The following is a 16,824-nucleotide window of genomic DNA, read 5'->3' as shown; positions in this document are numbered from 1 at the left end:
TGGTCCTCTCACTAATGCTGGCGCTGCGACTTCACGTAAAAAAAAATAATGAAAGATTTAAACACATCACGGGGGTGGGGCTGTCGGGAAGCTAAGGGCGGGCAGGTGGGGCTGGGTGCTGGAACTCAACGGGGGCTTAAAAGGGGGGGCAGGTGGAGGCCTGGGGCGAGTTACTGGACATGGAGGGGAGGATAGGGGCAAAGGAGAATCGCTGGACATGGAGGGGAGGGCAGTGGAGAATCGCTGGACATGGAGGGCAGGGGAGAGAGGAGAATCACTGGACATGGATGGGAGGGGAGGACTGGGGAGAGAAGAGAAGAGAAATCGCTGGACATAGATGGGAGAGGAGGGCAGAGGAGAATCACTGGGCATGGAGGGCAAGGGAGAGAGGAGAATCGCTGGACACAGATGGGGCAGAGGAGAAGCTGGACATGGATGGGAAGAGAGGGCAGGGGAGAGAGCAGAGATTCTGGACATGTATGGATGGAGGGAAGGGCAGGAGAAATGCTGGACATGGATGGAGTGGAGTGAAGACAGGAAGGAGATGCACATGGATAGAGGGGAGAGAGGAGAAATGCTGGACATGGATGGAGTGGAGGGAAGGGAAGAGAGGAGAAATGGAGAAATGTTGGAGGGAAGGAAAGAGATGCACACGGTTGGAGGGGAAGGGAGAGAGGAGAAATACTGGACATGGATAGAGGCGAGGGAAGACAGAGGAGGAGATGCACATGGATTTAGGGGAGAGAGGAGAAATTTTGGACATGGATGGAGGGGAGGAGAGAGAGAAGAAGTGAGATGAACATGGATGGAGGGGATGAGAGCGGAGAAATGCTGGACATGGATGGAGGGGGAGAGGAAAAATGCTGGACGTGATAGAGAGAGAAAGAAGATGCATACTGACAAGGTGAGGGAAAGGGAAAAGAGGAGAAAATCTGCACATGGCTGATAGGCAAAAACTGGATCCACGCTATACCTCCTCAAGTCAAGTCCACAGAGGACCCAGCTTTTACCTATGGATGTAGGGCAAGAAATGAAGGAGGAAAGTAAAGAAATAAATGGAAAGGAAGCTCTGGAAATGGAGTTAAGGGATCAGATAAAGAGCCTCAGAATCAGAGACTGGGACCAACATGTTCTGAAAAACAGTCACCAAACAACAAAGGTAGAAAAAATAATTTTATTTTCATTTTATTGTTTGGAAGATGTCCAATTTGAGAATTTACATCTGCTGTCTTATTTTGCACTGGGTATACTAGAGCTGTAACAGCTTATAGAAATTATTTATAATGAAAAAAATCACAAGTTATTTTTTGCTTCTATACTAGTATAGTATTTTTAATGATACTGCTTATATGCGCCATGGCTGATATAAAGGGTATGACCACTGTGGGTGTGGCTACCATAGGGGGCGGGGTCATAGATGGTGACCCCCCCCCCCCCCCCCCCCATAATGAGTACCGGTACGTTTTTTCCTACAAAAAAAGCACTGCTTATGACAAGCATAAGAAGAGCTTTGTGGATTGCGAGACATGCTCCATCATACATGCACGAGTGCATTCCTGCCCGACGTGCGAACCCGGTCACCTCAGTTGTGTATAACAGCAAACAAAGGAAAAATAATAAAGGAGACAACTCCAAGGGGAGGTGGGAGGGATTGTGAGAATATAAGGCCTGCTGTCCTCGGAGAATACCTGCTCCAGGTAAGTATCTTCGCTTTCTCTGAGGTCAAGCAAGTCTATCTATTCTCACAAGTGGGGAATTCCTAGCATCCCAGCCTGGGCATAAGTGAAAGAAATGCAATCTGCCAGCCAATTAGAAATGGTGTGTTTCCCAATGGCGACCTCCATCCTGTTGGGATCAAAAGAAATAAAAAGTTGGGCAGACGGTCTGTGGGGCCTGGTGTGCTCCATGTAGTAGGTCAATGCTCTCTTGCAATCCAAGGTGTGCAAGGTGCTTTTACCAGGATGGGCATAAGGTCAGGGAAAGAATGCATTTACCACTAAGACCTGAAGCTCACTGACTCTATGAGCTAAAGCAACAGCCACCAAGAAAATGACCTTCCATGTCAAGTACTTCAGATGGCGGGAATTCAGTGGCTCAAAAGGAGCTTTTATCAGCTGGGTGATGTTTCACATGGGGCTTTGACAAAAGCAAATCTCTCATGAAGCGAACAACTAGAGGCTGTCCAGAGATGGGCTTACCCTCTACACGGTGATGGTAAGCACTAATTGCACTAAGGTGAACTCTTACGGAGTTTGGTCTTGAGACCAGACTCTGAGAGGTATAGAAGGTATTCAAGCAGGGTCTGTGTAGGGCAAGCAAGGGGATCTAGGGCCTTGCTCTCACACCAGATGGCAAACCCATTTGAAAGAATAGCACCTCTTAGTAGAGTCTTTCCTGGAAGCAAGCAAGACCTGGAAGACACCCTCTGAAAGACCTAAGGAAGCAAATTTTAGGCTCTCAACATCCAAGTTATGAGAGCCAGAGACTGGAGGTTGGGATGTAGAAGAGACCCTTTGTTCTGTGTGATGAGGGTTGGAAAGCACTCCAATCTCCATGGTTCTTCGGAGGATAACTCCAGAAGTAGAGGGAACCATATCTGCCACAGCCAGTATGGCATCAGAATCATAGTTCTGTTGTCTTGTTCGAGTTTCAATTTCCCCACTAGAGGTATGGGAGGATACTCATACAGGAGACCTGTCCCCCAATTAAGGAGGAAGGCATCTGACGCTAGGCTGTCGTAGGCCTGAAGCCTGGAATAGAACTGAGGGACCTTGTGGTTGATGTGAGTGGCAAAGAGATCCACCAAGGGGGTGCCCCATGATGGGAAGATCTTGTGGGTAATGCCCATATTGAAAGACCTGTCGTGTGGTTGCATTATCCTGCTTAGTTTGTTGGCCAGGGTTTTATTTTTGCATGCCAGATAAGTGGCTCGAAGGAACATGCCATGCTGGCAAGCCCAATGCCACATCCGGATGGCCTCCTGGCACAGAGGGCATGATCCAGTGCCCCCTGCTTGTTGGTGTAATACATAGCAACCTGATTGCCTGTTTGGATGAGCACAATTAGATGAGATAACCGATCTCTGAAGCCTTTAGAACACATGGACTCCCAGTCTGCATAGCGACGCTGCAACTACCTCTAGATATATGGTGAAGACCCTGGGAGCTGACGTGAGGCCAAAAGGCAACAGGCAACATGTGGTCCTGAAAAAGATGTGTTCCCAGCCGAAATTGAAGATACTTCCGGTGGGCTGGAAGTATCAGGATGTGAGTATATGCATCATTTAAGTCCAGAGAGCATAGCCAATTGTTTCCCTGAATCATTAGGAGAAGGGTGCCCAGGGAAATCATCCTGAACTTCTCTCAGACTAGGAATTTGTTCAGGGCCCTTAGGGCTAGAATGGGATGCAACTCCCCTGTTTTCTTTTGCACAAGGAAGTACCTGGAATAGAATCTCCACCCTTCTTTCCCTGGTGGAACAGGCTCGACCACGTGGGCCTTCAGAAGGGCTGAGAGTCCCTCTGCACGTACCTGCCTGTGCTGACAGCTGAATGAATGAGCTCTCAGTGGGCAATTTGGAGGATTCTGATACCAACTGAGGGCATATCCAAGATGGACTATTTGAAGAACCCACCAGTCGGAGGTGATAAGGGACCACCTTTCTTGAAAAACTTTTCAGCCTCCCCCCAACCAGCAAGTCATCTGGGATGGACATTTTTACTGCAGCTATGCTCTGCTGGAGTCGGTCAAAAGCTTGTTCCTTGCTTGCCTGGGGAGCAGCAGGGGCCTTAGGTGCATGCTGTTGATGTGAACAAGTGCACTGGGGCTGAGCCTCAGTAGGCTGGCGAGCTGAAGAGTTGTACCTACACCTTTGATAGTAATAGTAGACTCCTCAGTCCTCCTAGCTGAGGAAGTAGATGCAGAAGGCACCTGGCGGAAGAGAAAAGAGATGGTATCTGTATGTTTTTTGATTTGGTCTGTGACCTCCTCAACCTTCTCTCAAAAAAGGTATGAGGCATCCACCAACCGCTGCTGAACAGAATGTTCCAAGTCAGAAACATGCAGCCATGAGAGTCTGCGCATTGCTATACTCTGGGCAAAGATCCTGGATACTATGTCAGAAGTGTCGTTAAGTGCCCCTGGCCAAGTACTTTTGACATGCCTTCTGCTGCTTTGCCAACTGGCGAAGTGACTCAGCCTGCTCCAGAGGGAGCGTCTCAGCCAGGTCTATCAACTTGCACACCAAACTGAGTTTCACAAGTAGACACTCGTGAAGAGCTGGTAGGATTGTATTCGGGAGATGAGCATTGAGGCCTGGAACATCTTTCTCCCAAAAGAATCGAGGGCTCTAGCTTTTCTACCTGGGGGCACCGAGGCATAGTCCCTGGAACTCCTGGCTCTTTTGAGGGCAGATTCCACCACCATGGAATTGTGAGGCAACTGAGGCTTATCAAATCCAGGTGTGCTGTGGATCCAGTACATGGAACTGATCTTCTTGGACAGTACCAGGACCGACAGAGGGGACTCCCAATTCCTAACGAGGACTTCCTGGAGTAACTCATGGAGAGGGACAGTCAACGCCCCCCTAGGGGGAGACGTGTAGTCCAGGATCTCGAGCATCTTGGCCCTGGACTCATCCTCCACTTCAAAAGAAAATGGAATGGCGTTAGCCATTTCCTTTACAAAAGATGGAAATGAAAGGCTCCCGGGGAAGATTTTCTCTTTTCAGATGGAGGGGAGGGTTCAGAGGGTATCCTATAGGACTTATCTGAGAAAAAGTACCTGGGATCTTCCTCTGACTCCCATGAGCGCTCCTCATCAGTGTCAGACAAAATCTCTCTATGGGAGGGTCAAGACTGAGTCTGCATCGATGCATAGGATCCATGTCCTCGAGAATGACGTCAAAGACTCAGTTCTCGTCTTGACTCCGGCGAAGCGTCCTCCACCGACGTTGAAGGGGTCCCGCCTTGGGTGGCAGTCACCGGGGTGGCACACGGTACTGGTGTCAGAGGCTGAGGGCCATGTGAGGCTGCAATGAGAGGCAGGGTAGGCAGTGGCATAGCCAGAAGGCAATTTTTGGGTGGGCCAACAAGTTGGGTGGCTGGGCACTAGAGAAACACCTGCCACCTGATATGCCCTGCCCACGCCCCTACTCCTACCACACACCTACCCCACTCCCAATAACTTCAATGGGAGTAGCAGTGCTGGCCTCAGTGGCTGCAGGCCACATTGAGAGCTAGGGGAAATATAAGAGGGTGCACTCTTCATTCTCCACTGAGCCACGGTCCACCAACACATATATGCTTCCCTTAAATATGCCCTAAATATTACAGTGGGGCCCTAAAATATCAATATATCTATCAAGAAAACTGAAGAAGCCAAAGTACTATAGAATACTACATAGAAAATTGATGCTCACAGGATACTTTAGTCACACACACAGAACACAAATACAGAATAAGTGACCACAAACCATAAACAAATTAAATCAAAATCCCAAGAGGCCAGACCTTGTATTTAGCACAGCACAGAGAAATACAAAGAGATGCGTTTTCTCCTATACTGTGCAAAATCACATGCAAGAGACAGTGTTAGGGGAGGTACAACTAGGGCATCTGCGTTTGGCCCCCTAGCCAGAGAGAACCCCAGGCCAGCTGGAAGCTGAAGAAGGTGCAGCCTGTTAGTAAGCTTTTGTGTCCCCAGCCATATCTAGCAGGATGTACATTTCAAATCTGACGTATTCTAGTCACAAAATAGAAAAATAAAATTCTTTTTTTTCTACCTTTTGTTGTCTGCTCGTTTTATTTTTCAAGTCATGTTGGTCCCAGGCTCTGGTTTCTATATCCTTCTCTTAACTCACTCACCAAGGTCTCATGTCCACTTGATAGTTCTACTCTCTCTCTCCCCATGTCCACTATCCATCTTCTTCTATCTCTGTACCTCTATCTTCCTCCATGTTTAGTATCTTCCTTTCTCTGTGTCCCTATATTTCTCTGTACAGCTTTTCCCCTCTCTTCGTCCCCAGTGCCAATATATCTCTACCCTCTCTGACCCTACCCCATCCAGCTTCTCTCCCTCTCGCTCCCTCCCCTTTCCAGCATCTGGTTTGGTTGCTTGATTCCCTGCCTTCCTGCCTGCCCACTGTAAAGAGTATGTAGGACAGGCCCCAAAGGAACCCTGGGATAGGCCAGAATACCCCCGTTATAGGCAGGCATTACCCAGGAAAAAACTAGAAATAAAGAACTACAACTCCCAGCATGCCCCAAGGGAGACCGGGGATAAGAGAAACTATCTGCATTCCCAGGAGTCTCCAGAGGAGGGCCGCAGGGGAAGGAATAAGGCTGATTCTCCAACCTGGTGGAAGAGGTGGTGGAACAGGTGGGTGGAGAAAGAAGAGCCACCAAAGAGCTTTAATGAAAGAAAGGGTGAGCAGCTGGGAGAAGGGCGGGGCGAGGAGAATATGGATTGGGCTCCTGAGGAGAGGGAGGGAGAGAGTGAGCCTTGCCCTATGGAGTTGACTGAACAGGAGAACCTCCTGGAAGAGCCGATGGACTTTTCAGCTCTGGCTCAGCGAAAGCCAAGGAAGTAGCGGGGCCAAGCCGGGTCAAGCGGGAGGAGGTCAGGTAGGAGTATGACTGACCAAGAGGGTGGGACCCTAGGCTTTGAGCCCGCGCAAAGCCATTACTGAACTGTGTTTTTGCAAGCTGGGCTAGAACTAAACTGTGTTTTTGAAAGCCTGGCTAAATTGAGCTGTGTTTTTTCAAGCTTGGCTAGAACTGAACTGTGTTTTTGAAAGCCTGGCTAAACTGAGCTGTGTTTTTGCAAGCTTGACTAGAACTGAACTGTGTTTTTTGAAAGCCTGGCTAAATTGAGCTGTATTTTGGAAAGCTTGGCTAGAACTGAACTGTATTGTGAAAGCCTGGCTAAATTGAGCTGTGTTTTGGAAAGCTTGGCTAGAACTGAACTGCATTTTGAAAGCCTAGCTGGACTGAGCTGTGTTTTGTACAGCTTGACTAAAAGTGAACTGGGTTTTGGAAAAACCTGCTACACTGAACAGGGTATTTGTTTTCTTTTTTTTTTTTTTTTTTGTGCTGCTACTCTCCCCCAGGAGGGAGGGAGAGGCAGCAGCTGTGGAAGCCGGGACTGGGAAACTAACCGGCTTGAGGAAGGTGAATGATAACTGTGCTTTGTTTTGTGTTTTGGTGCCACAACTGAGGGAAGGAGGGAAACCCCTTTCTACGCAATAACAAGCTTCATTGTTCTGAGGGAATAAGGGAGCACTACTGGAAGGTGTTCTTCAGGTTGTGGAGAGCTGCAACCGCTGAGAAAAGAGGATACACTTTACAATTGGTGTCAGAAGTGGGATCGCTTCGCGGACCTGTCGCTCGAGGAGGCCAAGACCAGCAGGACAGAAAAGCCCGACGGAGGGGCCAACGCTGAGAAAGGCGCAGACCCGTCTGGGGTTCCGGTAAGCGGGGCCTAGATTGGGGGGAAATAAAGGGATCCTAGTAAAAGGGGAAGCATAAGTAGTGAAACCGCACTTGGAGGTGTCCTCTGTTTTTTTCCCCCACCAGGAGGCGCTGTTCCGGAGCAAGGATGAACCCCAAGGAGATCTTCGCTTGGATGACGATGCAGTTCCAGAAACAGCAAGAACTGACGGGGAAGATGGTGGAAGACTCCTTGACGGCGGCACGAGAGCAGCAACAACCGGTGCTGAATATGCTCCAGGACTTTTTCCAGCGAGGGATCGAGGCTCCCAGGGGCGGGAGAGCCGGAGCAGCTGGACAGGGGCCAGGAGGAAGCGGTGCGGTAGGCCCTTTCTCCCTGAACTCACTTACTTGGGGAAAGTTGTCTGAGCAGGATAATGTAGATGATTTCCTGACCGCCTTTGAGAGGGTGGCAGTGGCCGCAGGGTGGCCACAAGAGCAGTGGGCCATGCGGTTAGTGCCTTCATTATCTGGGGAGGCTCTAGGAGCCTTTAGAGACTTGGCTCCTGGGGACGCTGCTAACTATGGGAGGTTGCGAGAGGCCATTAAAGACCGGTATGGACTGAGTACCCAGGCTTATAGGCGTAAATTTAGGTCCACTAAATGGGAAAAGGGGGAAACCCCTAAAGCGCTGGCCACTAGACTAATGGATTTGGTAAAAAAATGGTTGGAACCTGATCGCCACACCACGGGAAAGATTCTTCAAGAATTAGTAGTGGAGCAGTTCCTGCAGGGCCTTCCCAGGGAGATTCGGGCAGGATTGGTCCAAAGGGGCTGTAAGACAGTGGAGGCCGTGACAGCTGGGTTGGAGTGTTATTTAGAAGCCCAACATTGGGGAGGACCCGACCTGGAGGGTGGGAAACCCCGACCGGGGGGAGGCTGGGGCTCCAAAAATTCCCTCTTTAAGACAGATCCCCAGGGGGGGAAACCAGATTACGGCTGGGGTGGTAAAAAGCCCGTAGTGCCCTCAGGCCCTGAAAAAAAGGCCCCCTCGTATGAAGGAAAACTCTGTTATAAGTGTGGGAAGACTGGGCACTTCAGGAGGGATTGCCCAGGTCGGGAGGGATGGACCTCGCAGGTTGCCCAAGGGTTTAGGCCTCGGTATACTGCTAAGGTGGAGGTTGAGGGTTTACCGATTGTAGCCATGTTAGACTCCGGGGCAGACCAGTCCATGATCTCTAGGGGGTTATGGGAACAAATAAGAAAAAGGAGGACAGGAGGTAAGGATACCTATTCAATGTATACATGGGGCCAGTACTCGTTATACCCTCCATAGGGTTCACGTGAAGGGGCCCACAGGGGAGATAGAGATAGCCATTGCCGTTCTGCCCAGACTGCCACAGGAGATGATTTTGGGAAGGGACTGGCCCCCCTTTACCGAGTGTATTAGTGAAAAAAGAGTGTTGGTCACTACCCGCTCTCAGGCTCGGCGAGACCCTGAGGTTGAGGAAGAGGGAATAGGAGGTATTTTTCCTTTTCAAGGGGAGGTTTTAGGGGAGCCGGGAAAAGAAAGAAAGGGGAAAGCTTTGAAAAAAAAGGAGCAGAGGGGCAGACGGGATGCCTTGGAGCAAGCAAGAAAAGAAAGTTATCTGCCAGTGGCCCCGAAAGAATTGAGCGAGCAGTTTCCCCAGTTTCATAGGGAGCAGGCCACGGACCCTACTTTAGAATATGCCTGGGAACGGGCCCAACAAGGGGAGGGCCAGGAAGCCCCGGGGTTCATGATAGAGGGGGACATTCTATATCGCAGGGTACCCAATTGGGAGAACTCTGAAGCGGGGAGACAGCTAGTAGTCCCCCAAGCTTTCCGTCCCCTAGTAGAGAGGCTCGCGCATGATCACCCTTTGGGGGGGCATAAGGGCTCCCAAGCTACCCTGACTCAGATATTGGGCCAGTTTTATTGGCCAGGAGTTTATGGGGAGGTGGAGAGGTATTGCAAGTCCTGCCCCAACTGTCAGAAGGTGGCAGACCGGCTACCACCTAAGGCACCGTTAAAACCCCTTGCTAGAGTGGAACAACCGGGGAGGAGAGTAGCCATGGATATTATTGGCCCAGTAACAAAATCTCAGAGAGGCTTCCTCTACGTTTTAGTGGTTATGGATATGGCCACTAGGTACCCCTGGGCCATTCCTTTGAGAAGCATATCAGCGAAGGTCATTGCCAGGGAATTGATAAAAATCTTTTGTGAGGTGGGATTCCCCCAAGAAGTTTTGACTGACAGGGGGTCCAACTTTATGTCAAGTACCTTAAGGCAAGTGTGGGAGGTTTTTGGGATACAACATATCCGTACAGCGGCCTACCATCCTCAAACTAATGGGATGGTGGAACGTTTTAATAGAACTTTAAAGGGTATGTTAAAAAAAGCGTTAGGCGAGGATAGGACGGGTTGGGACAAACTGTTACCCTTCGTGCTATATCCCTACAGGGAGAAGGTGCAAGACTCATTAGGAGTTGCGCCTTATGAATTGATGTTTGGACGGAGGCCCAGGGGCATTTTAGATATTTTACAGGAACACTGGGTACCCCCGGACACCTCCAATCAGTCAGTGGTCGAATACCTACAGGATTTGAGGACCAGATTAGATAAGTTACGAGAATATTCCCAGGATATGCTTGAACAGAGCCAAAATCGTCAAAAGGAATATTATGATAAGGGATCTCGTGAGAGGGAGTTTGTAATAGGAGATAGGGTCCTTATCCTAATCTCGGAGGATCCTCATAAGTTTGCCTCTAGGTGGAAGGGTCCCTGGGTGGTGAGGAGGAGACTTGGCCCTCTTACATATGAGGTGGCGAACGAAAAGGGGCGGGTCCAAACCTTCCATGTTAACCTGATGAAACCCTGGGTAGCAAGGGTAGGCTTTCAGACCCGGGGAGAGGAAAAGGAGGGAGAAGAGTTGGGACCGCAAATAAGAGATATTTTCAAGCCCGGTGAACCAGGGGTTAATCCCCAGTTGACACATGTACAAAAAAAAGAGATAGGAAGGCTCCTGAAAGGGTTTGAGGATGTGTTGACGGCCTGCCCGGGAAATACTCACCTAGTGGAGCATGACATCATAACGGAAAGGGGTAAAGTAGTTCGGCAAAAGCCATATAGGCTGTCCCCCATGAAAAGGAGGGAGGTGATAAAACAGGTCCAGGAAATGTTAGACTTTGGGGTGATCGAAGAGTCAAATAGCCCCTGGTCGAGCCCCGTGGTGTTAGTACCAAAACCCGAAGGGGAGTGGAGATTCTGCATAGATTTCCGCCAGCTTAATAATATCTCGCAAGCAGATGCATATCCTATGCCCTATATTGAGGAGCTGGTGGACAGGCTAGGATCTGCCCAATATCTCACCACCCTGGACTTGACAAAAGGGTACTGGCAGATTCCCCTTACGTCAGGGGCACAAGCTAAGACCGCCTTTAGTACGCCCATAGGCCTGTATCAGTTCAAAAGATTGCCCTTTGGCCTTAATTCAGCAGCTGCAAGCTGCCAGAGGTTGCTGGACAGGGTTCTCCGACCACATCAGGCATATGCCGCCGCCTATATGGATGATGTGGTAATACATAGTGGAGACTGGAACACCCATTTAAACCAGGTAGAGGCAGTGCTGCAGGCTTTTAGGGAGGCAGGTCTCACCCTGAACCCAAAAAAATGTTATTTTGCGCAGTACAGGGTGAAGTATTTAGGGTATAATGTGGGAAGGGGAGAGGTCCGGCCCTTATTGAATAAGGTTAAAAGCATCCAAGAGTTTCCCAGACCAAACACCAAGAAACAATTGCGTAGATTCCTGGGGATGGTAGGGTATTACCGCAGGTTCATCCCGCATTTTTCCGCAATGGCTACTCCCTTAACTGACATGCTGAGAGGGAAGAATCCGGACCACTTGAGGTGGGGAGTGGAGGAGTTGAGGGCATTTGAACAGATGCAGAGGGCCCTGTGCCAGGAACCTGTGCTGAAGGCAGTGGATTTTGAAAAGCCCTTTATCCTTCAAACAGATGCTTCAGGGAGGGGGTTAGGCGCAGTGCTGTCCCAAGAGCATGCAGGGGAGGAACACCCGGTGCTTTATCTAAGCCGGAAGCTCCTGCCTCATGAGGAACATTACTCCACAATAGAGAAGGAGTGTTTAGCCATACGATGGGCAGTGCAGGAGTGTAGTGTCTATTTAGAAGGGAGAAAATTTAAGTTGGTAACGGACCATGCTCCCCTGAAATGGTTGAATGTAATGAAGAATAATAATGGGAGACTAATGCGTTGGTACTTAGCATTGCAGCCTTTCCAATATGCTGTGGAGCATCGTCCCGGGCGATGTTTAGGAAATGTTGATGCTCTGTCCCGGGTGGAGGAGGAGGAGGAGGAAAGAGAATGCGGGGGTGGAAATTTAAGGGGGGGGGGGTATGTAAAGAGTATGTAGGACAGGCCCCAAAGGAACCCTGGGATAGGCCAGAATACCCCCGTTATAGGCAGGCATTACCCAGGAAAAAACTAGAAATAAAGAACTACAACTCCCAGCATGCCCCAAGGGAGACCGGGGATAAGAGAAACTATCTGCATTCCCAGGAGTCTCCAGAGGAGGGCCGCAGGGGAAGGAATAAGGCTGATTCTCCAACCTGGTGGAAGAGGTGGTGGAACAGGTGGGTGGAGAAAGAAGAGCCACCAAAGAGCTTTAATGAAAGAAAGGGTGAGCAGCTGGGAGAAGGGCGGGGCGAGGAGAATATGGATTGGGCTCCTGAGGAGAGGGAGGGAGAGAGTGAGCCTTGCCCTATGGAGTTGACTGAACAGGAGAACCTCCTGGAAGAGCCGATGGACTTTTCAGCTCTGGCTCAGCGAAAGCCAAGGAAGTAGCGGGGCCAAGCCGGGTCAAGCGGGAAGAGGTCAGGTAGGAGTATGACTGACCAAGAGGGTGGGACCCTAGGCTTTGAGCCCGCGCAAAGCCATTACTGAACTGTGTTTTTGCAAGCTGGGCTAGAACTGAACTGTGTTTTTGAAAGCCTGGCTAAATTGAGCTGTGTTTTTTCAAGCTTGGCTAGAACTGAACTGTGTTTTTGAAAGCCTGGCTAAACTGAGCTGTGTTTTTGCAAGCTTGACTAGAACTGAACTGTGTTTTTTGAAAGCCTGGCTAAATTGAGCTGTATTTTGGAAAGCTTGGCTAGAACTGAACTGTATTGTGAAAGCCTGGCTAAATTGAGCTGTATTTTGGAAAGCTTGGCTAGAACTGAACTGCATTTTGAAAGCCTAGCTGGACTGAGCTGTGTTTTGTACAGCTTGACTAAAAGTGAACTGGGTTTTGGAAAAACCCGCTACACTGAACAGGGTATTTGTTTTTTTTTTGTTTTTTTTTTGTGCTGCTACTCTCCCCCAGGAGGGAGGGAGAGGCAGCAGCTGTGGAAGCCGGGACTGGGAAACTAACCGGCTTGAGGAAGGTGAACGATAACTGTGCTTTGTTTTGTGTTTTGGTGCCACAACTGAGGGAAGGAGGGAAACCCCTTTCTACGCAATAACAAGCTTCATTGTTCTGAGGGAATAAGGGAGCACTACTGGAAGGTGTTCTTCAGGTTGTGGAGAGCTGCAACCGCTGAGAAAAGAGGATACACTTTACACCACCCACCCCGCCCTCCCTTCCTCCCTCACACTGTAGGTTTAGCATTTGTTCCCTTTTCCTTCATCTCCTTGGTCTAGTATCTCTATTTCCATTCCCTCCCTCCTTGTGCTGTACCAGCAGTTCTCTCCCTTCCCTCCAGTTCTCCTCCCTCTCTTTCTCCCACGTCCAGCAGCTCTCTTCCTTCCCTCCAGCCCCCTCTTGCTCCCACATCCAGCAGCTCTCTCCCTTCCATCCAGATCCCCTCCTCCTCTTCCACCAGCAGCTCTCTCCCTTCCTTCCAATCTCCTCCTCCTCTTTCTCCCGGTCCAGCAGCTGTCTTCCTTCCCTCCAGCCCCCTCTTCCTCTGAAGTCCAGTAGCTCTCTCCCTTCCATCCAGATCCCCTCCTCCTCTTCCTCCAGCAGTTCTCTCCCTTCCATCCAGTCTCCTTCTCCTATTTCTCCTAGTCCAGCAGCTGTCTTCCTTCCCTCCAGCCCCCTCTTCCTCTGAAGTCCACCAGATTTCTCCCTTCCATCCAGTCCCCTTCTCTTCTTCCTCCCATGTCCAGCAGCTCTCTCCCTTCCCTCCAGCCCCTTCCTCCTCTCCCTCCCCTGGCCAGAAGCTTCCATCCAGATCTCCTCCTCCTTTTCCTTCCACCTCCAGCAACTCTCTCCCTTCCATTCAGTCAGTCCCTTCCTCCTCTTCCTCCCACATCCAGCAGCTCTCTCCCTTCCCTCCAATCCCCTTCCTCCCACAAGTCAGGCAGCACTATCCCCCCCCCCCCCCCAAGTCCAGCACTACTGCCTTCCTCCAATTCATCCTGCCCCAATCCAACACCCTCGCTGCCTTTTCTCCCACAGCTCCGGATCCGGCTGTCCGGGCGCGTTGCCTGCCTCAAATTCTGCTCCTCCCTGCCGCTGCCTCAGTCCCTGCAGCATTCTTTTTTGGCCCATCGCCGGCAGCACTGCAATTCACACAGACAGCTCCGCTACCCTTTACAGCGTCCATCCGGCCCTCTCTGATGCACTTCCTGTTTACGTAGGGCCAATACTGGAGATACCAAGAATGGGTGTCTGTTTCAGAGATCATCCAATTGCACCGGGTACAGCCCTTGAAGACACTGGGAACTTCAGTGGACATGGATAGGAAAACTTTGTTGGTTAAATTAAAAGAAGTGGTGCCGGAAAAAGGGACGAGGCACCTGAAAAAAATAGGGAGTGAACCCGGCCGAGGCCAAGGCCCAAAAGCAGCCTTGTGACAACAAAAAATTAGGGAAACTTAAAAATTTGACAAAAAACCTAAGAAAATAAAGGACCACCTCAAAGGTGAAGAAAAATATGTTGGAGCCACAAAAGAAGCTTTTGGGCTGAGCAAAGTGTAGAGATGGTGAAAAACGTACACCCTCTCCTCACTGCAATAAAAAAGCAACTGTGGCAGGCGGGAAGGCACTCATGCATGAGTGGTGGAGCGTGTCTCGCACTCCACAAAGTTCTTCTTATGCTTGTCATAAGATCCAGACAGGGCAATGTGGCCTGCGTAACCCACTTGTGAGAATAGATAGGCCTCCTCATCCTTGAAGAATAAATATATAGGGGTGTATATCCAAAACAATTTAAATGGGAAGGAAAAGTTCCTGGCCATTTACATCACTTGTCGGGGGCTAACCACATATATTCAGCGGCACTTAACCAGATAGTGTTGCTGAATATACCCGGTTAGCGCCCAAGCCAAAATCGACTATTTTGTGGATGGTCTGGGGGGAGAGGGGGAGGGTGCAGAGTCAGCACTTATTCGGCTAAATGCTAATAGTTAGCATTGAACTGGAGAAATTAACCAGATACATAGGACTGCATAAAACACAGTCCTATATTTTTCCGGTTTAACTTATCCAGTTAAGTTCTGAATATCGCACTTAACCAAAATAAGTGTTGTATGGTTATGTAAAACTGGATATTCAATGCCAGTGCCCAGATATGGCCTGGCATTGAATACCTGGGGATACTGCTGGCAGTAGCCAAAAAATACTGACCACCACCAGCTGAGTATTGACCCCATTGTTTAAAAAAGTTCATTACAATCTTAGTCTCTCTTAGTAAGAGTACTGTAGGGGATAGTACAAGAACAGAGTCGCAGGTATGACTTTAGCCACCATGTTGGGGAGACCAAATGGACCATGCTAATCTTTGTCTGAAGTCCATTACTATGTAAATTAAATTCTGACTGTGGGTACAGCTCACTCTTTCTGCAGTTACAGCCTCTCCCAGAAGGAATAGTACTAGAACCCTGGCTGTGGTAGCTCAGACTTCTGCACTCCCAGCATTTCCTACTGGCTGGCGTTGTTAGAAATGGATTATTATGGATTGTTGTCTGTAGCAAAGAAAATCTGCATCCTGTTTAAAACCCAAAGAAAATTCTATTACCGTTGGAATATCCTTGTTGGAGACCAGTTTCTGGATACCCCTGGCCAGTTCCATACCCTGGCATGGAGAGAAACAAGGGTTGAGTATCAGAGAAATGGGGAACAGGAAGAATTTAACTAGTATACAAGTAAGATGAGGGTGAGAGAGGATCTGCCCTACACCTTCCAATTTTCCAGCATTTTGTTATAATTACCAATAATTTCATCAATTTGTTTTGTATTCTTGCAACACTATTCTATCTAACCTGTATTTATATCTTCAACAATATTCCCTCCCCCACATCACATAACTTCCATTTGCATAGTTACTAATAGAGGAGGGGTATATTTTAAAAGGCAAAAAGAAAAAGACATTCGTTAATTTAAAGAGACCTATTTCAGATACTGGGATAATCAACACCCATATCTGGATCCTAGGTGGCACTGAATATCTGGATATAAGTTGCCTGCTGCTACTTTTCTGGGTACTGGTGATATTCACATAAATAACCAAAGTTATCCATGCATGCCTGTTTAACAGACTGAATATCATTGAAACCAGGTAAATGCCATTCTAGATAGTATGAGGCGGTCTGTCCAAATTTTCTATGGCCTTATCAGGATAATGCTGCTGAAAATTTGGGTATGGTCATGGTGAATGGGACTTATCCAGGTAGAAGCCATTCCTACACAGATGTCCCACTGAATATCGCCCCTATCGGTTAGGTGTTTGACTTTGAAAATGAAGTTCCTAATTTTAACTCTTTGAAAACTGACTATGGTTTTTGTTCCTAAATTTTATGGGCTATGTATCACTAGGTGCTTTGGCTTCCTAAAAAGTGGATGGAACCAAGATCAGAAGTAAAATGTTAGGCATTCAGTGCTGGCATCCAGCACTACATACCTAAGGGGCCCTTTTACTAAAGAGTTGGCATGCAGCAACAGGCTTGCCATGCGCCAATCCGGAACTAAGGTCGGGCTACCACAGGAGCCCAACAGTAGTTCCTACCCTCAGCGTGCGCCATTTCTGCTGCTACAGGAATGTTTTCAATTTTCGTAGTGTGTGACAAAGCTAGCACTCGGGGCCGCACAAAGAAGCAGCTAATCCCTGAACTATGGTTCCCAGAAGCCCTTGCAAGCTGGAGAGAGGAGGGTAGCCCCAAAAGGGTGGAATGGATTTCCAACCCCAGCAAGGGGAGCAGTGGTTCAGTGCTAGGGGAGCCAGTTACTCCCTTCCCCACTAGAGGGAGAAGGGGAGGTGAAGCTCAGTCCCTTAGCTGCATCGCCGGTATATAATTCCCTCCAGCTGTGAGGGGGGTAGGGGGGGGGAGAGATTTCTGGATGGCTCCCAGCCACTAGGAAGGAGAGGAAACTGATGGAGAGA

General features: G+C 49.2%; 1 protein-coding gene across 1 annotated transcript in view; it reads right to left on the bottom strand.

The window, feature by feature from the left end:
- Positions 1–16,824, bottom strand: part of LOC115475076 (fibroin heavy chain-like) — a 223,143-nt gene that overhangs the window by 193,696 nt on the left and 12,623 nt on the right. The window contains exon 5 of the mRNA XM_030210816.1: positions 15,463–15,519. Coding sequence (XP_030066676.1) covers positions 15,463–15,519 — 57 coding nt within the window. The remainder of the gene's footprint in view (positions 1–15,462; positions 15,520–16,824) is intronic.

This window comes from Microcaecilia unicolor, chromosome 7, assembly GCF_901765095.1.
Source record: "Microcaecilia unicolor chromosome 7, aMicUni1.1, whole genome shotgun sequence".
NCBI lineage: Eukaryota > Metazoa > Chordata > Amphibia > Gymnophiona > Siphonopidae > Microcaecilia > Microcaecilia unicolor.
This window is presented reverse-complemented; position numbering and strand designations above follow the sequence as displayed.